At 44.2% G+C, this 25,012-nt stretch overlaps 1 protein-coding gene across 1 annotated transcript in view; it reads left to right on the forward strand.

Annotated features, from left to right (window-relative positions):
• The window catches only part of SRPX2 (sushi repeat containing protein X-linked 2), a 29,816-nt gene extending 15,009 nt beyond the window's left edge, over positions 1-14,807 (forward strand). The window contains exons 4-11 of the mRNA XM_070783557.1: positions 3,244-3,435; positions 5,885-6,061; positions 6,333-6,459; positions 6,619-6,740; positions 8,025-8,204; positions 8,536-8,669; positions 12,830-12,951; positions 14,312-14,807. Of these exons, the coding sequence (XP_070639658.1) occupies positions 3,244-3,435; positions 5,885-6,061; positions 6,333-6,459; positions 6,619-6,740; positions 8,025-8,204; positions 8,536-8,669; positions 12,830-12,951; positions 14,312-14,492 (1,235 nt within the window). The 3' untranslated portion in view covers positions 14,493-14,807. The remainder of the gene's footprint in view (positions 1-3,243; positions 3,436-5,884; positions 6,062-6,332; positions 6,460-6,618; positions 6,741-8,024; positions 8,205-8,535; positions 8,670-12,829; positions 12,952-14,311) is intronic.
• The last annotated feature ends 10,205 nt before the right edge of the window (positions 14,808-25,012 follow it).

The raw sequence follows: 25,012 nt of genomic DNA on the forward strand, positions 1-25,012 counted from the left end.
CCAGCATCAGGGTCTTTTCCAATGAGTCAGTTCTTAACATCAGGTTGCCAAAGTATTGGAGTTTCAGCTTCAACATCAGTCCTTTCAATGAATATTCAGGACTGATTTCCTTGAGAATGGACTGACTAGATCTCCTTGCAGTCCAAGGGACTCTCAAGAGTCTTCTCCAACATCACAGTTCAAAAGCATCAATTCTTCAGTGCTCAGCTTTCTTTATAGTCCAACTCTCACATCCATACATGACCACTGGAAAAACCATAGCCTTGACTAGACGGACCTTTGTTGACAAAGTAATGTCTCTGCTTTTTAATATGCTGTCTAGGTTGCTCATAACTTTCCTTCCAAGGAGTAAGCATCTTTTAATTTCATGGCTGCAGTCACCATCTGCAGTGGTTTTGGAGCCCCCCAAAATAAAGTCAGCCACTGTTTCCACTGTTTCCCCATCTATTTGCCATGAGGTGATGGGACTGGATGCCATGATCTTCGTTTTCTGAATGTTGAGCTTTAAGCCAACTTTTCACTCTCCTCTTTCACTTTCATCTAGAGGCTCTTTAGTTCTTGTTCACTTTCTGCCATGAGGGTGGTGTTATCTGACGTTAGTGATATTTCTCCCCACAATCTTGATTCCAGCTTGTGCTTCATCCAGCCTAGCATTTCTCATGATGTACTCTGCATGTAACTTAAATAAGCAGGGTGACAATATACAGCCTTCATGTAATACTTTCCTGATTTGGAACCAGTCTGTTGTTCCGTGTCCAGTTCTAACTGTTGCTTCCTGACCTGCATACAGATTTCTCAAGAGGCAGGTCAGGTGGTCTGGTATTCCCATCTCTTGAAGAATTTTCCACAGTTTATTGTGATCCACATAGTCAAAGGCTTTGGCATGGTCAATAAAGCAGAAACAGATGTTTTTCTGGAACTCTTTTGCTTTTTCACTTGGGTATATACTAAAGTGGGATTGTGGAGTCACCTGGCAATTTTATATTTAATATTTTTAAGAAATTACCAAATAATTTCCTGAAGTTGCTTCATCTCAGGAATGTATGAAACTTCTAGTTTTCCCCCATCTTCATCAACACTTAGTATTACCAGAGTTTTTTAGGTTTAGTCATCCTAATGGGTATATAATGATATCTTTTTGTAGTCTTAATTTGCATTTCTCTAATGACTAGTGATGCTAAACATATTTTCATGTACTTATTTGCCATCACTATATCCTCTTCAGTGGCATGTCCTTTCATATCTTTTGCTCATGCTCTGACTGGATTGTTTGCTATTTTTATTGTTGAGTTTTCCAAGTTCTTTAAATATTCTAGATACTAGTCCTTTGTCTTATATATGGTTTGCAAATTTTTAGCCCCCGTTTGTGGTTTGTCTTTCATTTATCACCAGTGCTTCCCACAGAACAAAAGTTTTTAATTTTGACAAGGTTCAATTTCTTGATTTTTTTTATTTTATGCATTGTGCTTTTGGTATCATGTCTAAGACCACTTTGTGTGTGCATGCTAAGTCGCTTCAATCATGTCTGACTCTTTGTGGTCCTATGGATTGTAGCCTGCCAGGCTCCTCTGTCTGTGGGATTCTCCAGGCAAGAATATTGGAATGGGTTGCTATGCCCTTCTCCAGGGGATCTTCCTGACCCAGTGATCAAAGCTGTGTCTCTTATGTCTCCTGTATTGTGAAAGGTTGTTGCTGAGCTGTGAAATACGTCAGGATTCTTGGCCTCTGGAGAAGAGAAATTCAATCTGGGGCCAGTGATGAGGCTTGATTGCTCAGAGCTTTTGTGTAACAAAGTTTTATTAAAGTATAAAGGAGATAGACAAAGCTTCTGACATAGACATCAGAAGGGGACAGAAAGAGTGCCCTCTTGCTAGTCTTTAGCCAGATGTTTTGTGTCTGTTAGAAAGCTATTAATCAGATAGAGACACTTCAAGGCTAAGGGAGTTTCACCAGTACTCTCTCCCACAGCATGCATTTTTGAGATGGGATGGCACAAGGTGTGTCATATCCCAGCCATAAAATGATTTATATGAACACTGGTTTGTTGACCTATTATCAGTCCAAGGTTTGAGAAAAGAAAAAAGTTAGTCTTTGGTGGAACCATTTTGAAGAAAGGCAAATTCCAAAGCAAATACATCGTTTCATTAACATAGCTTAAGAAAAACATCTCCATAAGAAAAATGCATTGGTTAGCTCAAGGCTTGAGAAAAGTTAAGTTCAGGTGGAACCAGGTGTCTTTTAAACTTGCAGCCTATTTCCTCTGTTTGGAGACCCCTGGCCTTCCTGCCTGTTACCCTCTCAATTGGCAGGTGGGTTCTTTACTAGTAGTGCCACCTGCCCTTTGCTGCTGCTGCTAAGTCGCTTCAGTAGTATCCGACTCTGTGCAACCCCATAGATGGCAGCCCACCAGGCTCCCCCATCCCTGGGATTCTCCAGGCAAGGACACTGGAGTGGGTTGCCATTTCCTTCTCCAGTGCATGAAAGTGAAAAGTGAAGGTGAAGTCGCTCAGTCGTGTCCAACTCTTAGCGACCCCATGGACTGCAGCCTACCAGGCTCCTCCACCCATGGGATTTTCCAGGCAAGAGTACTGGAGTGGGGTGCCATTGCCTTCTCCACACCTGCCCTTTGCCTAGTCCTAAATCCTAAAGACTTTTCTATTTTTTTCTAAAAGTTCTATAATTTTACCTTTTTCATTAAAGTTCATGATCCATTTTGAGTTAACTTTTGTTTAAGGTATGAGATACGGGCTTCCCAGGTGGCTCAGTGGTAAAGAATCCACCTGCCAATGCAGGAGACACAGGAGATGCAGGTTCAATCCCTGGGTTGGGAAGATCCCCTGCAGGAGGAAATGGCAACCCACTCGAGTATTCTTGCCTGGAAAATCCCATGGACAGAGGAGCCTGGTGGGCTACAGTCCATGGGGTCATACAGAGTAGGACACGACTTAGAGACTGAGCACCCATACATGCACATGAGACATTTAAGTCGAAGTTCTTTGCTTTGCTTTGCCTCTTTATTTTTGCCTATGGAAGTTCAGTTGCTCCAGCATCATTTGTTCAAAAGACTATTTTTCCTCCATTAAATTGTTTTTGTACCTTTGTCAAAAATAATTTTGCCATATTTGTGTGAATGTGTTTCTGGGCTCTCTGTTCCTTTCCATCAATATATGCGTCTGTCCTTCCACCAATACCACGCTGTCTTGATTACTGTACTTCTAGCTTACTTTTCTTCTATTGCTACAGTCCCCCGATGGTGTTATACATTAAATATCCAGGATGGAGAAGCCACATGCTACTCACCTAGAGGAGGAAATTATCACAGCAGCCTGGGTACTCGCTGTGAGCTTTCTTGTGACCGGGGCTTTCGACTGATTGGACGGAGATCCGTGCAATGCCTGCCAAGCCGCCGTTGGTCTGGAACTGCCTACTGCAGGCGTAAGTAGTGTGCATGTATAGGCTGACATCTGCATGTGAGAGAGGCCAGCCAGCCACCCAGGGTATATGCCTGGAGGTATTACTATGTCCTCTGTCAAGTACAAATTGAAAATTTCCACAGGATCCCAACAGGGCCTTTCCCCATCCTAACATTCTAGCTCATGTTCTCTCCCTGTGACTATGGACCAAACAATAGGGGCATTTTAAGTTGCAACCAGGCTTCCCCAGTGGCTCAGTAATAAAGAACCTGCCTACCAATGCCAGATACATGGGTTCAATCCCTCAGTTTGGAAGAACCCCTGAAGAAGGAATGGCAACCCACTCCAGTACTCTTGCCTGAAGAATCCCATGGACAGAGGAGCCTGGCGTGCTACAGTCCATGGAGTCGCAAAGAATCTGGCATGACTTAGCGACTGAGCACAGATGCATGCAAGTAGCAACCAGCCCTCAGTCTCAAAGGGCCCAGGAGTGCATGGATTACACCTGGGGCCTGATGTGGACTTGGGCCTTCCTCTGGAACTCTCAAGCATGTGCAGTCTCAGACTCTTTCCCACTTAGGTAAACTAATGTACTTCTTGGCCTAAGGTCTTAGGCCTTGGCAGTGAAGCTAAAAGACATCTTCTAGTCTTCATTTTCTTCTGAAAGTCAAGAAGAACCTCCAAGGCTGGAATGCAGGGATGCTAATACATACATTTCACATCATGTTCACCTCAGCTCCCAAATCCCTACCTCTTATTGAAACCCTACAGCCTACCCTATTTTGGCAGCTAAGCTTTGCCTGTCCCTACATCCATTGCTGAATGTCATTTGTAGAACACCCATGTGTGCAGGGCCACTTCAAGAGCCATTAATTACCAGACTGATTCTAGACTAACAAATGTGTGTGTGTAAATGGAATGTCAGGGGATGTAGAATGCTGAGCATTCAGAGAGAAATGGGGTTGTTTGGAGAAGATGCTGTGGATTAGAGGAGAAGTTTGGTAGCCAGAAAAAAGGAAGCCACCATTCCCCTCTAGGTGACTATAAGCCATTTGCTATAGGACTAGACCCCATCATTTCCAAAATGAATTTGAATTGACCTTACAAAATTAAAATACATTGACAAATTAACATGAAACCAGTTAAAAGTTTGTGTTGTATGCGTGCTCAGTTGCTCAGTTGTGTCCGACTCTGCGACCCCATGAACTATAGTCTGCCAGGCTCCTCTGTCCATGCAATTTCCCACCAAGAATACTGGAGTGGGATTCCATTTCCTTCTCCAGGTGATCTTTCCAACCCAGGGATCAAACCTATGCCTCTTGAGTCTCTTGCATTGCCAGGCATGTTCTTTACCACTGTGCCTGTTTAAACACTGAATCTCACTTTGTACTTCCTCATAAGAGACACATGGAAAACACTTTGAATCTATCATTTTCACTGTTATATAATACTAAGAAAATAAAATCAACAGAATGACAGACCTTTTTTCTTGGCCCTGATTTCAAGAAGGTCATTGTTGCTTAGGTCTTTATATAAAGGAGGCTGGAAAACATAAAAGGCAATCACCTTCAAGTCTGGTTTGACCAGGAAGCAAAAACAAACATAGTCAATAGAATCTTTAGTCAAAGATCCAATAATGGAAGTTAAGGAGGGTTAGAACTTAGACAACTTAAAGGAACATATGGCCAGCCTACTTCCTTCAGGTGCTGGGTATTTCATACTGGACTTTGGCAAGTACAAGCTTACAATCAATTCATGGGAGCTGTTGCCACTTCTGGCACACATAATGTCTAAAGCACATGGACTCGCCTTTAAGCAAATGCCTCCAAAGCTGTCTGCCCCTCCCTACTGGGATTGGCCTGACTTGTACTCTCACCAGCACAGAGGGAGGACCAGTGGGCATGTAAGTGAGCCTCAACTGAGGAGTGCTTGTGGCAGAACCAATATTATATTCAAAAAGGAGTCTTAAATTTGTTCAAGGGCATCTAACATTTGTGGAACAAGAGAGGAAAACTATGAGCTGCTGAGGCCCTAAATAAGCCCAGAGATTTGTATGCATTGTCTCTATATTTGGCACAACAATCCTACTTCATGGTGTACATGTTTTAGTGATGGAGACACTGAGGTGTGGAGAGATGATGTAAGTTGCTCAAGTCACAGAGCTAGTTAAGTGGTGGAGCTGGGATCCAAACTGAGGTGCGTTCCTCAAATCCATGAACTTGGATGAGTAACTTCTTTGAGACCATCTCCCCACCTCCGCCCCTCAAGAGTACTGTTGTACTTCATAATATCAAAATAAGAAAGAAATTAGGAAAAAGAGGCAATCAGGCACAAAAATTTCAGAGCAGTTGGGTATAGGTTTCCCTGTATTTTCTGCTGTCTCTGACATGGTCTTCCCTGGGCTAGATGCCTAGGCATTACTTCCACATAGCCCCAGAGGCCACTCAGCTTGCCTCCTGATTCTCTCTTAGAGATGAGATGCCATGCATTGCCATTCATCACGAGTGGCACCTACACGTGCACAAATGGGGTGCTTCTTGACTCTCGCTGTGACTACAGCTGTTCCAGTGGCTACCACTTGGAAGGTGACCGCAGCCGAATCTGCATGGAAGATGGGCGATGGAGCGGAGGAGAGCCTGTATGTGTAGGTAAATGCTGGTCACTCCCAGTTGTCCTGCTGCAAAGAACCAGCCTGGTATTATGTCCACTGCAGAAGGCATTCTCACTAGCTGCAAAAGGTGGCACCCCGGGCACAGGCTTAACAAAGCAATTGCTTCCCTTGGAGTCAGGCCTCACAAGTTTCATTGAGCATCTTGAACTGCATCTTTTACCTACCCAGTGGTGTGGTATTGTTTCATGGGTTCCCTCCAGGGAAGGTAGGGGACCCACAAGTCAGCACTTAATTTCTGACCTTGACAGACATAGATCCCCCCAAGATCCGTTGTCCTCACTCCCGTGAGAAGATGGCAGAGCCGGAGAAACTGACCGCTCGAGTATACTGGGACCCACCCGTGGTGAAAGATTCTGCTGATGGTACCATCACCAGGTGAGTCACAGATGCCGCCTATGCCTCCTGCCAGCTTCTCCCAGGCACTCAGGTAGCCCACACTGAACCACACAGACTGATGGTACAGTGATGATGTGCCCCAAACCCCAGTTCTAAGAGTTACTTTCCTCAGTGGCTCTCTCACCCTGTCCCATGTAGGTTGACACTTCGGGGCCCTGAGCCTGGCTCTCACTTTCCAGAAGGAGAACACGTGATTCGTTACACTGCTTATGACCGAGCCTACAACCGGGCCAGCTGCAAGTTCATTGTAAAAGTACAAGGTCAGAAAGAAGTTTTCCATTTTGCATTGCTTATTATTTCTGCTCTTCCCTTATCCTCTAAATGCCCATCACAACCCTCTCTTCACTATACCTGAAACAGACACCTCATGCATATTGGGAGAGGGGAAACTCAAGTTCATGAAATAGGTCATTCAGGAAACCTGTATACACGTATACACACATTTCAGAAACTCTGCCCCCCAACAAGACTTTCTCATTCTCCTAAATCTACATGAAACCCACCAATATACTCTATATCCATTTCTTTTCTTAGCCTTCAAATTAATGATTAAAGTCAATCAGCCTTCATTCTCAGTCTTTTTCCTCTGCTGAAATTGGTGGTACTGGCTGCTGATTCTTGCTTTTTATTTTGTTTTCATCATAAAATTAATTCATGCTCATTGTTGAATGTATGGGAAATAAAGTAACACACAAAGGGGGAAAAAAACTATTACTCTGTCACCCAGAGGCAATTGTTGCTAATCTTTTGGTATTTTTCTTCCAGTCTTTTATTCACACATACTTAAAAAATACGTAATTGAGATCACAGTGCATATCCAATCTTAGGTCACCCCTTTTCACTTTTCATTATAACACAAGTAAATTTCTCATGTTCTTTAAAGTTTTTTCAGAAGTCTTTTAATCACAGTATAATAATCTACTTCTAAGAATATATCATACTTTGCTCAACACTTCTCCTCCCACTGACGAATATTTTAAAGTGTTAATTGCTCAGTCATGTCCAACTCTTTGCTACCCCATGGACTGTAGCCCACCAGGCTCCTCTGCATGGAATTCTCCAGGCAAGAAAAATGAAGTAAGTTTCCATTTCCTTCTGCAGAGAAACTTTCTGACTCAGGGATTGAACCTGGGCCTCCTGCATTGCAGGTGGATTCTTTATCTTCTGCACCACCAGGGGAGCCCAATGATATTTCACATTAAAAGTAATTTATAAGGTGGTTATCTGTATGCAGAGTGTCCCCAAAGTCTGAAAATGAAAATGGCAAATTTTTTTACAGATTGCTAGTCTTTTGATGACTATATATATATATATATATACTTATCCATGCTTCCACATTTTATGAACACTTTTGTCTACATTTAAGATTTAACTCCATAAGAAAGCAAAAATTTTGCCTCTAGCCCTGGCCATTGGCAACACAGAGAAGTCATTCATTCTGATTATCCTGGGTCTGCTGATCTAGAAAACCCAGCATGGGCACCCTCTTAGCCTATTCTCTACGAGAGTTACCATAGCCCCTAACTTGAACTTCTCCCTGACAGTGAGACGCTGCCCAACTCTGAAACCACCACTGCATGGCTACCTCACCTGCACCTCAGCGGGGGACAACTATGGTGCCACCTGTGAATACCACTGTGATGGAGGGTATGAGCGCCAAGGGACCTCCTCCCGGGTCTGCCAGTCCAGCCGCCAGTGGTCAGGATCACCACCCGTCTGTGTTCGTGAGTGAAACTAGGGGATGGGGAGAGTGGACATAATGATCAGGGCTTCTTTGAGGGGTCTCCCAATGCCTATGGCTCAGGGACCAAAGGCAGTGCGTCTGATGTGGGAATGGGGGGTTCTGTGATGTTTCAGAGCCAATGCTCCCCTCTAGCATACTCCACCTCCAAGAAAAAGGATTTAAAATCTCCAAGTGTTCTTTTAGGATTTCCCCCCAAGGAAAGGGAGAAACAACCAAAAAAAAAGTTTAACCTGAAAACCTCAGGATGTTGTTGTCCATTCTGCGATGAAGGGACAGGCCATACTCTGACTGGCCATGTGCTTCTGCCCTAGCTATGAAGATTAATGTCAATGTCAACTCAGCTGCTGGCCTTCTGGATCAGTTCTATGAGAAACGGCGACTCCTCATCATCTCAGCCCCTGATCCCTCCAACCGATATTATAAAATGCAAATCTCTATGCTACAGGTAAGAGCCACTCCCCTAATCAGGGCTTAGCTCCTTTGTATTCCCCTATCCCACTCCGCTGGGTTTCCCTGGTGGTGCAGTGGTAAAGAATCCAACTGCCAGTGCAGGAACTGTGGGTTCAATCCCTAGGTTGGGAAGATCCCCTGGAGGAGGAAATGGCAACCCAGTTTAGTATTCCTGCCTGGAGAATCCCATGGGCAGAGGAGCCTGGTGGGCCACAGTTCATGGGTTCACAAAGAGTCAGACACAACTTAGCAACCAAACAACAACAACCACCCCACTCTGTCACTCAAAGACTTGCTCTTTCTACAGCACATACTTGTATACCTGGTCCTTCCTTAGATTGCAGACAACATTTGATTAGTTTTACTGTAGACAAATTTAGCACAGTTTTAAGACAACTGTGTTTTTACTGAAAAGGCAGTGAAGTCATTGGCATGGTGGGTTGCAGGAAGCTTGATGAAGGATGAGAAGGCAGTGTGGCAAAGCACTCCTGAAAGACTTGTAAAACCTGTGATCAAATGTAAATTTGGGGAATTAGTTATGTTTAAGTTTTCAAGGAATAATAACACTAACAAACATTTAGACAATTAGGGCTGTATAAGGACCAGGTATACACGTATGTGCTTTATACATATTCATTTAATTCTCCCAACAATGCTTATAAAGTAGGTACCCTTACTATCTCCATTTTGCAGGTAAAGAAACTGAGGCACAGAGAGGTTAATGATTTGCCCAAAATCACTAGCTAATAAATGGCTGAGCCACGATTAAACCCAGGCAATCTGACTCAAGGATCTGTGCTCTTAACCACTACTAATAGCAGACAAGAAGGAAACGTGTCATGATATTGCAAAGTAAAATGAAGGAATTGCATAAGGATTTTTAACATTCTACCAGATATCTAGTTAAAGCCACTGTTGGGGAATGAGAAGCAGAAAAGACAGGGTAGTTCTGACTACTGGGACTTTCAAAAAGAATAGGCTAGGTTCTATCACTATTCTATCACTATGTTGTACACCTGAAACTTATATAATATTGTAAATCAACTGTTTTTGTTGTTTTCATTGACTAAGTTGAGTCTAACTCTTTGCAACCCCATGGACTGCAGCACACCAGGCATACCTGTTCTTCACTATCTCCCTGAGTTGTCTCAAACTCATGTCCATTGAGTCAGTGATGCCATCCAACCATCTCATCCTCTGTCACCTCCTTCTCCTCAATTGAAAAGGAGAAAAATAATGTAATAATAAAAATAAAGAATAGACTAGGTTCTTGAAGAGAATTCAAAGTATGCTGACAAGACTCTGAGAAGCTGAAAGGGTCTGGATACCCAGGTAAAAGAAGAAGCTATTTAGGGGGTTTCTAAAGGTTGAGTTCTTACAAGTTGCCAAGTCAATATTCAGAAGGCCATGATGAAAGCATCCATATCAAAAGAATGACCCTGGTCTAAACCAAAAAGGACCCCGTTCCTCCAGGGATCCAAAAACGGCAGACAAAAGCAACACCTCAGCTTGAACAGAACGCAGGAGCAAAAAAAGGAAGCAGCCAGGGAGGACTGTGACTTTGAGGCCAGGTCTAGAGGACTAGCCCAAAGACTCAACAAGGGGTGGATCACCAGGCAGTGCTCACTGCTGCTTTCAACCTTGCCCCAGGTAACTGGCTAAGAGGCACCCCTGCTGGGCGAAGCAGGACAAAAAACCGCGGTACGGTTACAGGCTGCACTGCCTAGTGCGAGGAAGGCAAGAACGGGTCACAGAAAGAGCACTGACACTATTTAGGGGGAAATTCTGGAGACCAAGAGAAGGCTGTGGCCGTGTAGCCTAATGGTAAGGAGCACACAGGCTTCTCAGGTGGCACAATGGTAAAGAATCTGCCCACCAATGCAGGAGATGCAAGAAACATGAGTTTGATCTCTGGGTCCAGAAGATCCTCTGGAGAAGGAAATGGCAACCCAATCCAGTATTCTTTCCTGGGAAATCCCATGGACAGAGGAGCCTGGTGGGCTACAGTCCATGGGGTCACAAAGAGTTGGACACGACTGAGAGACTAACACACAAAGAACTTATGTAGCTTCCAGTTATAAAATAAGTAAGTCCTGGGGCTGTGATGTACAGCATGGGGACTATAGCTATATAATATATTTGAAAATTGCTAAGAAAATAGATCTTAAAAGTTCTCACTGTAAGAAAAAAAGTTATGACTTTGTGGTGATGAATGTTAACTGGACTTATTGCGATGATCATTTAGAAAAATATCAAATCATTATATTGTACACCTGAAACTAATATGTCAACTAGTATCTCAATTTTAAAAAGAACATGAAAAGATGCTCAACATCACTCATTATCAGAGAAATGCAAATCAAAACCACAATGAGGTACCATCTCACGCTGGTCAGAATGGCTGCCATCAAAAAGTCTGGTGCTAAGTCGCTTCAGTCGTGTCTGACTCTGTGCGACCCCACAGACAGCAGCCCACCAGGCTGCCCCGTCCCTGGGATTCTCCAGGCAAGAACACTGGAGAGGGTTGCCATTTCCTTCTCCAATGCATGAAAGTGAAAAGGGAAAGTGAAGTCGCTCAGTCGTGTCCAACTCTTAGCGACCCCATGGACTGCAGCCCACCAGGCTCCTCCATCCATGGGATTCTCCAGGCAAGAATACTGGAGTGGGGTGCCATTGCCTTCTCCGATCAAAAAATCTACTAACAATAAATGCTGGAGAGGGTGTGGAGAAAAGGGAACCCTCTTACATTGTTGGAGGGAATGCAAACTAGTACAACCACTGTGGAGAACAATGTGGAGATTCCTTTAAAAAACTGGAAATAGAACTGCCATACAACCCAGCAGTCCCACTGCTGGGCATACACACTGAGGAAACCAGAATTGAAAGAGACACATGTACCCCAGTGTTCATTGCAGCACTGTTTACAATAGCTAGGGCATGGAAGCAACCTAGATGACCATCAGCAGATGAATGGATAAGGAAGTTTTGGTACATATACACAATGGAATATTGCTCAGCTATAAAAAGAATGCATTTGAATCAGTTCTAACAAGGTGGATGAAACTGGAGCCTATTATACAGAGTGAAGTAAGTCAGAAAGAGAAACACCAATATGGTATATTAATGTATATATATGGAATTTAGAAAGACGGTAATGATGACCCTTTATGCAAGACAGCAAAAGAGACACAGATGTAAAGAAGAGACTTTTAGATGATATGGGAGAAAGTGAGGGTGGGACGATACGATAGAATAGCTTTGAAACATGTATATTACCATATGTAAAACAGATGACCAGTGCAAGTTCGATGCATGAAGCAGGGCACTCAAAGCCAGTGCTCTGGGACAACCAGAGGAATGGGGTGGGGAGGGAGGTGGGAGGACGGTTCAGGATATGGGGACATATGTGTACCTGTGGCTAATCCATGTCAATGTATGGCAAAAACCACCGCAATATTGTAATTAGCCTCCAATTAAAATAAATTAATTAAATTTAAAAAATGAACAGGGGGTGTAGGCTGAGGGAAGAGGCAGCACTAGAGCAAAAGCAAGACAAGGATTTAAAACATATCAGTAAATGAACAATTGGTAACCCCCCAAAAAATAACTTATGTATTTAAAAATCTATGCAAAACTAAGCAAGGAGAGATGATGTTACTGCAATTTGTTAATTACATTTCTCTTTTCTATCCCACATAATACAACCAATTTCTACACTTCATTAGAATAAAGGAAACACTGTTAGGGTAAGTGGGCTTCCCAGGAGGCATTGGTAATAAAGAACCCACTTGCCAATGCAGGAGACATAAGAGACACGGGTTCTATCCCTGGGTCAGGAAGATCCCTGGAGGAGGGCGTGGCAACCCACTCCAGTATTCTTGCCTGGAGAATCCAATGGACAGAGGAGCCTGGCAGGTTGTTGTCCATAGGGTGACAAAGAGTCGGACAAGTTTGAATCGACTTAGCACGCACATTGGGGCAAGTGCTTCAGGAATGATAGAGGAAAGAGGTGGTAGACCCCCTCATGTGATGGTTTGTGAAGGGGCCCCTCCTTTCCCACACTGCCTCGACATGGTCCCAAGAAGAATCAGTTAAGTAGCCTTAGGTTTGGGTTTGACAGCCTATTCAGGAAAACCTTCTTCTCTCCCCTCCCAGCAATCCACTTGTGGACTGGACCTGAGGCATGTGACCATCATCGAGCTGGTGGGGCAGCCACCTCAGGAAGTGGGGCGCATCCGGGAGCATCAGCTGTCAGCCAATATCATTGAGGAACTCAGGTCCAGACTGGAGGGCAACAGGAAAGGAGTGGGTAGAAGCCTTAGGCAGGACATGGGCCAAAAGAGAGTTGTGGGAAAATCAGCAAACACTATTCTCTTGGGGAATTGCTTGTTTGAACTCTTTGGATGCATTAGGTAAGATCAGAGAGTGGCAGGGCATCAGAATCAAATGGCAGGGTGTTGTTGAAAATACAGATTACCACCTCAAACCACCTCAGGACTTTATTTTTATGAGGCACCTCAGGTGACCCTGAAGCACAGCCAGGGCTGAGACACAGACTCAAACATGACTTAGATAAGCCTTTGATCCTGTCACCTGGTGGTCATATCCTTTTGCCTTCAGTCTGCAAATAAGCAAAAATTAGGCAGTGAAATCTGAATCTTTAGGCAGTGAAATCTTTAGGCAGTGAAATCTGAATCATACTCATCTGCCCCTTGGGGAGGAGAAGACCATAGGGAACAGGTGGTAGAAGTTGACTTTTCTCATTTTCTGTCTGTTATCACCCTCCCAACCCCTCCATGTATACTCAGAACCAATATAGCCATCACTCCCCTCTGTTCCATAAACAATACCTGCCCCTAGGGCTTAATCTCAGGGACAGAAAGATTCAGTCCCAGGTAAAGACTGGGGCTTCTCTGGTGGTTCAGTAGCAAAGTCAGTGGTAAAGAATCCACCTGCCTATGCAGGAGATGCAAGAGACTGTGGATTCAATCCCTGGGTTGGGAAGATCCCCTGGAGAAGGGAATGGCTACCCACTCCAGTATTCTTGTCTGGAGAGCCTGGTGGGCTACAGTTCATGGGGTCAAAGAAGAGTCAGACACAACTTAGTGACTAAACAACAGCAACAAGAGGAAAGACAGGAAAACACTCAGAGGAAGGAGACTGCAGACTTGGTGATATTGATCGACCTGAAGGTTGACCAGGTGATATTGATCAGCCTCAGGGCTGTCATGTTTGGTTGTTCAGGCTATGCTTGTCCAGCTCTAGGAAACACTGGTCACGGCATAGTGCCCGTGACTGGTGCTCCTTGGAGTTCTTACATGCAGCTCACATCGCTATATGTGATAGCCCTGTGTAAGGGGGCCTGTGAGGCAAGCAGAGCTTGGTAGTAACAAAACTGTTCCATCTGGGGTGAGGAAGGGACAGCTTAACACAGCTAGAGATGTTGGGGCAGCAAGACTAAGGTGTAAGCAGAGAAAAGTAAAGGGGCTTGAGATAGTTACTGGAGGGGATGGGGCAAGGGATTCGGTGGGGAAAGAATTAGTCCATCAGTGGAGCTGTGAAAGATCAGAGAGGACTAGAGTCTGGTGGAATGATGTCCAGACAAGGTCTCACACATCCCTGGGCTCATCTCTCTAGGCAATTTCAGCACCTCACTCGCTCCTACTTCAACATGGTGTTGATTGACAAGCAGGGAATTGACCGGGAACGCTACATGGAACCTGTCACCCCCGAGGAAATCTTCACGTTCATTGATGACTATCTACTGAGCAATGAGGAGCTGATCCAACGCCGGGAACAAAGAGACATATGTGACTGAACTTGAGTCGGAGCATGGTTGAGGTCAAGGGAAAAGGTTCCCTGGTCAGCCAAAACTGGGGCCTAATCAAAGAAGAAAATGCTTTCCCACAGCTCTGAGGAAAGGACTCTAAGGTGGGTGAGGTTCCCTGATCCTGGGACATTTCCAGACACCTTTCCTCAAGCAAGTCTCTGCTTTAGGTAGCACTGGAACAGCATAAGAAGCTAGGGAGGGACTGAGGACAGGCCCTGGGCAGCAGCTTGTAGATAGAAAGTCTTACTTCTGCCCAGCTGTCCAAAATCTTTCAGAGAAGTAAATTCTAAATTCACTCACTAACCGGCTGTGTTTTAAATGGCTCCTCTACCCTGAGGTGACAGCAGAGGGCAGCACCATCGCAACAGACAACCAGGGCACCATCAAGTGTGGCTGGATCTTCCTTACAGGTTAACTGTGGGTTTGGAAGTGAGGCAGAGCTCACTCTTGTTTGTTCTTCTCCCTTGTAGGATGTTGGGCTACAAATGTTAACCATCTGTTAACCATTCTGTTAACCATCATCTCACTGAAGAGTTAGCAGGCCACTGCAGTTGGAAGGGAGCTTGGGGAGAAAAGTCAGACTAGAGCAGAATGCTTTCTCCTGCCCCTCCAACTAGCTCATAGGCCACAGTCTCTCCTTACTGAGCCTCCAGTGCTGCTCCTTCCTCAAAGAAACCCCCAGCTCATGATCCAGGAAACCTCAGAACCACCAAGTGGAAACTACATCATGGAGAAGGAAAAAAGACAGCATCAGCCACATGTATAACTTATTAACACTTTGAAGAGATGAATACAGAGCAGGCAAGAGTTACAACAGCACAAACACAAGCACTAAGGGCCATGAGTACATTTCCATTAGGAAATGTGAGTCATCTGGGATCTTGTGAAGCAGAGCAGCACTCATGCACACTAACCCTGCTCTGGCTTCGGCCACACTCAAGCATGCATAGTGTTTGAAGAAAGGCAGTCTTCCCTAGGCTGCTGGGAACCTTCTTTTCTACACACGTGGAAACAGTGTCAGGTTAAGACTCAGCAGCCATTCACCTTCCACGTTACCCAGAGGGTAATTACTAGGAAATTAGAGGGGAAGAGGAAGCGGGCTAGATTGAGAAACAGGACTAAAAGGCTCGAGCACTGACTATGTGCCAGGTGCTATCCTGAAAACTCACAATTGACTGAAATCCTCATAAGAACCCTCTAAGCTAGGTCTTGTTGTAAGCCCATTTACACGTGCGGGGATGGAAGCACAGAGAGGTCCCAAACTTGCCTAAGATCAAACAGCTCAGAAGTGGAGGCACAGAGAGGTCAGGCAACTTGGCTAAGATCACACAGCTGAGATGTGGAAGCATGGAGAGGTCAGGAAAATTGCCTAAGATCACACAGGTCAGAAGCAGAAGTACAGAGAGGTTACGCAACTTGCCAAAGATCACAAAGCTCATAAGTGGAAGAACAGAGAGGTTAGGCAACTTACCTAAGATCACACAGGTCAGAAATGGAAGCACAGAGAGTTTCACAACTTGCCTAAGATCACACAATTCAGAAGCAGAAAAGTGGAGGGACAGAGAGGTCAGGCCACTTGCCTAAGATCACACAGCACAGAATTGAAAGCACAGAGAGGTCAGTCAACTTGCCAAAGATTACACAGCTCAGAAGTGGAAGCCTAGAGAGGTTAGGAAACTTCCTAAGATCACACATCTAAGATATGGAAGCCCAGAGAGGTTAAGCAACTTGACTAAGATCACACAGCTCATATGTGGAATCAGAGAGGTCAGGCATCTTGCCTAATACCACAAAGCTCAGAAGTAGAAGCACAGAGAGGTCACGCAACTTGCCTCAGATCACAAGTTCAGAAGTGGAAGCACTGAGAGATCAGGCGACTTGCCTAAGATCACACAGCTAAGATATGAAAAACAGAGAGGTTAGGCAACTTGCCTAAGTTCACAGAGTTCAAGAGGAATCGAAGAGAGGTCAGGCAACTTGCCTAAGATCACATAGCTAATAAGTGGAAGCCTACAGAAAAGAGGCAACTTGTCTAAGATTGCACATCTCAGATATGAAAGCTCAGAGAGGTTAGGCAACATTTCTAAGATCACACAGCTCAGATATGGAAGCACAGAGAGGTTAGGCAACTTACCTAAGTTCAGCAGTTCAAGTGGAAACAGAAAGAGGTCAGGCAACGTGCCTTAGATCACACAGAAGTGGAAGCACAGAGAGGTCAGGCAACTTGCCTATGATAACACATCTGAAAAGTAGAAGTATAGAGAGGTCAGGCAACTTGCCTAAGATCACACAATTCACATATGGATGAACACAGAGGTTCGGCAACTTACCTAAGATTACAGAGCTCAAAATGGAATCACAGAGATGTTAGGCAACTTGACTAAGATGAAACCACACAGATGTGGAAGAAGATAGTGGTCAGGCATCTTGTCTAAGATCACACAGCTCAGAAATGAAAGCACAGAGAGGTCAGGCACCTTGTCTATGATAACACAACTTTGAGGTGGAAGCACAGAGAGGTCAGGCAACTTGCCAAAGATCACACAGCCCAGATATTGAAGAATAGAGAGGTTAAGCAACTTCCATAAGTTTAACAGCTCAATTGGATGCACAGAGAGGTCAGGCATCTTGCCTAAGATCACACAGGTCAGGGATAGAAGCACTGAGAGGTCAGGCCACTTGCCTAAGATGCCACAACTCAGAAATGGCAGCACAGAGAGTTTTGGCAACTTGCCTAAGATGACACAGCTCAGAAGTGGAAGCACAGAGAGTTTTGGCAACTTGCCTAAGATCACACAGCTCATATATGCAAGCACAAAGAGGTCAGGCAACTTACCTAGAATCACACAGCCCAGATGTGGAGCAGAGAGATGTAAAGCAACCTGCCTAACATCACACAGGTCAGATACAGAAGCACAGAGAAGCTAGGCAACTTGGCTAATATCACACAACTCAGAAGTGGGAGCACAGTGAAGTCAGAAAACTTGCCTAAGATCACACAACTGAGAAGTGGAAGCACAGGTAGGCAATTTGCCTAAGATCACCCAGCTCAGAAGCAGAAGCACAGAAATGTCAGGAAACTGACCTAGGATCAAACATTTCAGAAGTGGAAGCACAGAGAGGTAAGGCAGCTTGCCTTAGATCACACAGCTCAGATATTGAAGAATAGAGAGTTTAGGCAACTTGCCTAATATCACATAGCACAGATGTAGAAGCACAGAGAGGCTGAACAACTTTCCTAAGATCACACAGCTCTTAAGTGGAAGCACAGACATACAGGAAACTTGCCTAAAATCACCCACCTCAGAAGTGGGAGCACAGAAAGGTCCGGAAACCTGCCTAAGATCACAACAACAGGAGTGGAAGCAAAGAATGATGAGGAAACTGGCCTAGAATCAAACAGATCTGAAGTGGAAGCACAGATAGGTCAGGCAACTTGTCTAAGATGACACAGCTCAGAAGTTGAAGCACAGAGATGTCAGGCAACTTCCCTATGATCACACATTCAGAAGTGGAAGCCTAGAGAGCTTAGACAACTTGCCTAAGATCACACAGATCAGATATGGAAGCACAGAGAGGTCTTACATCTTGCCTAAGATTACAAAGCTCAGAAGTGGAAGCACAGAGAGGTCAAGAAACTTGCCTAAGAAAACACAGCTCAGAAGTGGAAGCACAGAATGGTTAGGCAACATGCCTAAGTTCACACAGCTCATATATGGAAGCACAGGGAGCTTAGGAAACTTGACTAATCCACACAGATGAAATGGAAGCACAGATCAGTCAGGCATCTTGCATAACATCACACAGGTCAGAAGTGGAAGCACAGAGAGGTCAGGCAATTTGCCTAAGATCACAGAGCTTAAGTGGAAGCACAGACATTAGGCCACTTGCCTAAGATCACACAGCTTAGAAGACGAAGCACAGAGATGTCAGGCAACTTCCCTATGATCACACCTCTCAGACACCTCTTAAGTGGAAGCACAGAAAGGTCAGGGTATGTGCCTCATATCACAGAGCTTAAGTGGAAACACAGAGAGGTTTGGCAACTTGCTTAAGGACAGACAGCTCAGAAGTGGAAAGACAGAGTTACACAGCATCCCTAAGATCACACAGCTCATAAGATGAAGCACAGAGTGATTAGGCAACTTGTCTAAAATCACACAGCTCAGGAGTGGAAGCAAAAGTGGTAAGACAACATGCCTAGGATCACACATCTAAGAAGTGGAAGCACAGAGAGGCTAGGGAATTTGCCTAAGATCACACAGCTCAAAAGTTGAAGCACAGAGACTGCAGGCAGCTTGCCTAATACCACACAGCCTAAGTGGAATCATTGAGAGGTTAGGCAACTTGCCTTAGATCACACAGCTCAGAAGTGGAAGCATAGAAAGTTTAGGCAAATTGCCTAAGATCATACATGCCAGATAGGGAAGCTCAGAGATGTTAGGTAACTTGCCTAAGATCACACAGCCCAAAATTTGAATCACAGAGAGTTTAGGCATCTTTTGTAAGATCACAAAGCTCTGAAGTAGAAACACAGAGAGTTCAGGCAACTTGTCTAAGATAATACAGCTCAGAAGTGGAAGAACAGAGAGGATAGGCAACTTGCCTAATATCATGCAGCTTAGAAGTGGAAGCACAGAGAGTTCATGCAAGTTGCCTAAGATCATATAGCTCAACAGTGGAAGCTAGAGAGGTGAGAAACTTGACTAATATCACACAGCTTAAATGGAAGCACAGAGGTTAGGCAACTTGCCTAAGATCACACAGCTCAAGGGGAAGCATAGAGAGGTCAGGCAACTTGTCAAAAATTATGTAGCCAGAGAGGGAAGCACAGAGAGTTCCAGGAATTTGCCTAAGATCACACAGCCTAGAATTGGAAGCACAGAGAGGTCAGGCAACTTGCCTGAGATAACACAACTCAGAAGTGAAAACACAGAGAGGTTAGGCAACTTGCCTACAATCACACAGCTCAGATGTGGAAGCACAGAGAGGTCAGGAAACTTCCCTATGAACACACAGCTCAGAAGTGGAAGCAAAGAGAAGATGGTCAACTTGCCTAATATCACAGAGCTTAACTGGAAACACAGAGATCTTAGGCTACTGGCCTAAGATTGGAGAGCTCAAGTGGAAGCAGTGAGAGGTCAGGAAACTTTCCTATGATCACACAGCTCAGAAGTAGAAGCACAGAGAGGTTATGCAGCTTGACTAAGATGAAACAACTCAGAAGTGGATGCAGACCATGATTAGGGAACTTGCCAAAATCACACAGCTCAAATGTGGAAGCACAGAGAAGCTAAAAAATTTGCCTAATATCCCACAGCTCTTGTGGAAGGACAGGTGGGTCAGGCAACTTGCCTAAGTTCACAGAGCTCAGAAGTGCAAGCACAATGGGGTCAGGTAACTTGCCTATGATCACACAGTTCATAATAGGAAGGAAGCACAGAGAGATCAGAAAACTTGCCTACCTCACAGAGCTCATCAGTTCAGTTCAGTTCAGTCACTCAGTTGTGTCCGATTCTGCGACCCTATGGACTGCAGCACACCAAGCTTCCTTGTCCATCACCAATTCCCAGAGCTTACTCAAACTCATGTCCATCGAGTCAGTGATACCATCCAGCCATCTCATCCTCTGTTATCACCTTCTCCTCCTGCCTTCAATCTTTCCCAGCATCAGGGTCTTTAACAAGGAGTCAGTTTTTCGCATCAAGTGGCCAAAGTATTAGAGTTTCAGCATCAGTCCTTCCAATGAATAGTCAGGACTGATTTCCTTGAGGATGGACTGGTTGGATCTCCTTGCAGTCCAAGGAACTCTCAAGTGTCTTCTCCAACACCACAGTTCAAAAGCATCAGTTCTTTGGTGCTCAGCTTTCTTTGTGGTCCAACTCTGACATCCATACATGACTACTAGAAAAACCATGGCTTTGACTAGATGCACCTTTGTTGGCAAAGTGATGTCTCTGCTTTTTAGTATGCTGTCTTGGTTGGTCATAACTTATCTTCGAAGGAACAAGGGTCTTTTAATTTCATGGCTGCAGTCACCACCTACAGTGATTTTGGAGCCCCCAAAAATAAAGTCTCTCACTGTTTCCATTGCTTCTCCATCTATCTGCCATGAAGTTATGGGACTGGATGCTATGATCTTAGTTTTCTGAATGTTGAGTTTTAAGCCAGCTTATTCACTCTACTCTTTCACTTTCATCAAGAGGCTGTTTAGTTCCTCTTCGCTTTCTGCAATAAGGGTGGTGTCATCTGCATATCAGGTAATTGATATTTCTCCCGGCAATCTTGATTCCAGTTTGTGATTCCTCCAGCCCAGGGTTTCTCATGATGTACTCTGCATATAAGTTAAATAAGCAGGGTGACAATATACATCCTTGATGTAATCCTTTCCTGATTTGGAACCAGTCTGTTGTTCCATGTCCAATTCTAATTGTTGCTTCTTGATCTGCACACAGATTTCTCAGGAGGCAGTTAAGGTGGTCTGGTATTCCCATCTCTTGAAGAATTTTCCACAGTTTTTTTTTGTGAATACAGCTCTGCCATCTTGTTCACACAGCTCATATGTCGAAGCAAAGAAAGTTCAGGCATCTTGCCTAAGATCAAACAGCTCTTAAATGGAAGCAGAGAGAGGCTGGGCAACCTGACAGAGATATCACAGCTCAGATATGGAAGCATAGAATGTCTAGGCAACCTGTTCAAGATCACACAGCTCAGAAGTGGCAGCACAGAGAGGTCAGGAAACTTGCTAAGATCACACAGCTCAGAAGAGGAATCACAGAGAGGTTAGGCAACTTTCCTAAGATCACACAGCTTTTATATGGAAGGACAGAGAGGTCAGGCAACTTGCTTAAGATCACACAGGTCAGAAGTGGAAGGACAGAGAGGTCCAGAAAAATATCTGAAAATCACACAGTTCTGAAATGGAATCACAGAGAGGTCAGGCAACTTGCTGAGGATCACACAGCTCAGAAGTTGAAGCACAGAGTTGTCAGGCAACTTCGCTATGACAAAAATGCTCAGAAGCAGAAGCACTGAGAAGTCAGGCAACTTGCAAAAAATCACACTACTCTAATATGGAAGGCAGAGAGGTAACACAACTTGCCTAAAACCACACAGCTCAAATATGGAGGCAAAGAGAGGTCAGGCAACTTGCCTGAGATCACCCAGCTCAGAAGTGGAAGCACAGAAAGGTCAGGCAACTTACCAAATATAACAACTACAGTAGTGGAAGCACAGACCATCAGGAAAATGGCCTAGGAAAAAACAGCTCAGCAATGGAAGCACAGAGAGGTCAGGCAACATGCCTAAGATAACACAGCTCAAGTGGAAGCACAGACATGTCAGGCAACCTGCATAAGATCACACAGCTCAGAACTAGAAGCATAGAGAGCTTAGGCAACTTGCTTAAGATCACACAACACAGAATTGGAAGCACAGAGAGGTTAGACAACTTGTCTAAGATCACAGATCTCAGAAATGGAAGTACAGAAAAGTCAGGAAACTTGCCTATAATCATACAACTCAGATGTGGAAGCACAGAGAGGTCAGGTAACTTATGTAAGATCACACTACTCAAATATGGAAGGACAGAGAAGTAATGTAACTTGTCTAAGATCACACAGGTCAAAAGTGGAAGCACAGAGAGGTCAGGCAACTTGCCTAATATGACACAGCTCAGAAATGGAAACACAGAGTGTTTAGGCAACCAGCCTAAGATGATACAACTCATACGTAGATGCACAGAGAGGTCAGGCAACTTGCCGAAGTTCACACAGCCCAGAAGTGGAAGGAGAGAGTGATTAGGCAACTTGCCTACAATCATACAACTCAGAACTGGAAACAAGAGAGGACAGGCAACTTAACTATGATCACACAGCTCAGAAGTGAAAGCACAGAGAACTTAGGGAATTTGCCTAAGATCACACAGATCAAAAGAGGAAGCACAGAGATTTCATGCAACTTGCCTAATATCACACAGCTTCTAGACCATTCAGGTATGATCTAAGTCAAATCCCTTACAGTGGAAGTGACAAATAAATTCAAGGGATTAGATATGATGGACAGAGTACCTGAAGAACTATGGATACAAGTTTGTGACACTGTACAGGAGGCTATGACCAAGACCATCTTCAAGAAAATGAAATGCAAAAAGGTGAAATTGTTGTCCTAGTAGGTCTTACAAATAGCTGAGAAAAGAAGAGAAGCTAAAGACAAAGGAGAAAAGGAAGGCTATACCCATCTGAATACAGAGTTCCAAAGACTAGCAAGGAGAGATAAGAAAGCCTTCCTAATTGACCAATGCAGAGAAATAGAGGAAAACAATAGAATTGGAAAGGCTAAAGATCTCTTCAAGAAAATTAGAGATACCAAGGGAATATTTCATACAGAGATGGGCAAAATTAAGGACAGAGATGTAATGGACCTAACAGAAGCAGTAGATATTAAGAACAGGAGATAAGAATACACAGAAGAATGTTAGAAAAAAGATATTAATGACCCAGATAACCACAATGGTGTGATCGCTCACCTCAAGCCAAACATCCTGGAGTCTGGAGTCAAGTGGGCCTTAGGAAGCATCACTACGAACAAGGCTTGTGAAGGTGATGGAATTCCACTTGAGCTATTTCAAATCCTAAAAAATGATGCTGTCAAAGTGCTGCACTCAATACACCAACAAATTTGGAAAACTCAGCAGTGGCCACAAGACTGGAAAAGGCCAGTGTTCATTCCAATCCCAAAAAAAGGCAATGCCAAAGAATGTTCAAACTACTGCACAATTGCACTCATCTCACATGCTAGCAAAGTAATGCTAAAAAATCTCTAAGTGAGGCTTCAACAGTATGTGAACAAAGAAATTCCAGATGTTCAAGCTGGATTTAGAAAAGGCAGAGAAACCAGAGATCAAATTGCCAAATGATCCATTGGATTATTGAACAAACAAGAAAGTTCCAGAAAAACATCTATTTCTGCTTTATTGACTGTGCCAAAGCCTTTGACTATGTGGATCACAACAAACTATGGAAAGTTCTTAAAGTGATGGGAATACCAGACCACCTGACCTGCCTCCTGAGAAATGTATGCAGGTCAAGATGCAGCAGTTAGAATTGGACATGGAACAATGGACTGTTTGCAAATTGGTAAAGGAGTACGTCAAGGCTATATATGGTCATCCTGTTTATTTAACATATGCAGAGTACATCATGTGAAATGCTGGGCTGGATGAAGCACAAGCTGGAATCAAGACTGCCAGGAGAAATATCAGTAACCTCAGATATACAGATGACAGTACCCTTCTGGCAGAAAGTGAAGAGGAACTAAAAGGCCTCTTGATGAAAGTGCAAGAGGAGAGTGAAAAAGCTGGCTTAAAACTCAATATTCAAACAACTAAGATCATGGCATCTGGTCCCATCATTTCATGGCAAATAGATGGGGAAACAATGGAAACGGTGAGAGACTTTATTTTCTTGGGCTCCAAAATTACCACAGGTGGTGACTGCAACCATTAAATTAAAAGACCCTTGCTCCTTGGAGGAAAAGCTATGACCAACTTAGACAGCATATTAAAGAGCAGAGTCATTACTTTGCCAACAAGGTCCATCTAGTCAAAGCTATGGTTTTTCCAGTAGTCATGTATGGATGTGAGAGTTAGACGATAAAGAGCTGAACACAAAGAACTGATGATTTTGAAGTGTAGTGTTTGAGAAGACTCTTGAGAGTCCCTTGGACTCCAAGATCAAACCAGTCAATCCTAAAGGAATCAGTCCTGAATATTTATTGGAAGGTCTGATGGTGAAGCTGAAATTCCAATACTTTGGCCACCTGATGTGAAGAACTGACTCACTGGATAAAACACTGAAGCTGGGAAAGTTTGAAGGTGGAAGGAGAAGGGGATGACAGAGGATGAGATGGTTGGATGGCATCATCAACTCGATAGACATGAGTTTGAGCAAGCTCCAGGAGTTGGTGATGGACAGGGATGCCTGGCATGCTGCCATCCATGGGGTTGCAAAGAGTTGGACACAACTGAGTGACTGAAATGAACTGACTCATTGGAATCACAGAGTGTTTAGACAACTCGTCACACAGCTGAAGTGGAAGCAGAGAGAGGTTAGGCAACTTGCGTATGATCACACAATTCAGAAGTGGAAGCGCAGAGAGATCATGAAACTTGCCTAAGCTCACTCAGCTCAGATATGGAAGCACAGAGAGGTAAGACAACTTTTTTCATTTCAACAGCTCAACTGCAAGCACAGAGAGGTTAGGCAACTTGCCAAACATCACACAGCTCAAGTAGAAGCACAGAGAGGTCAGGCAACTTACCTAAAATCACACACCTCATGAGTGGAAGCACAGAGAGTTTAGGCAACTTGCCTATGATACACAGTTCAGAAGTGGAAGCACAGAGAGGACAGGAAACTTGCCTAAGATGACACAACTCAAGTGGAAGTACAGATAGTTCGGGCAACTTGCCAATGATCACACAGTTCTGAAGTGGAAGCACAGATACA

Source organism: Bos indicus, chromosome X, assembly GCF_029378745.1.
Source record: "Bos indicus isolate NIAB-ARS_2022 breed Sahiwal x Tharparkar chromosome X, NIAB-ARS_B.indTharparkar_mat_pri_1.0, whole genome shotgun sequence".
NCBI classification, from domain to species: domain Eukaryota; kingdom Metazoa; phylum Chordata; class Mammalia; order Artiodactyla; family Bovidae; genus Bos; species Bos indicus.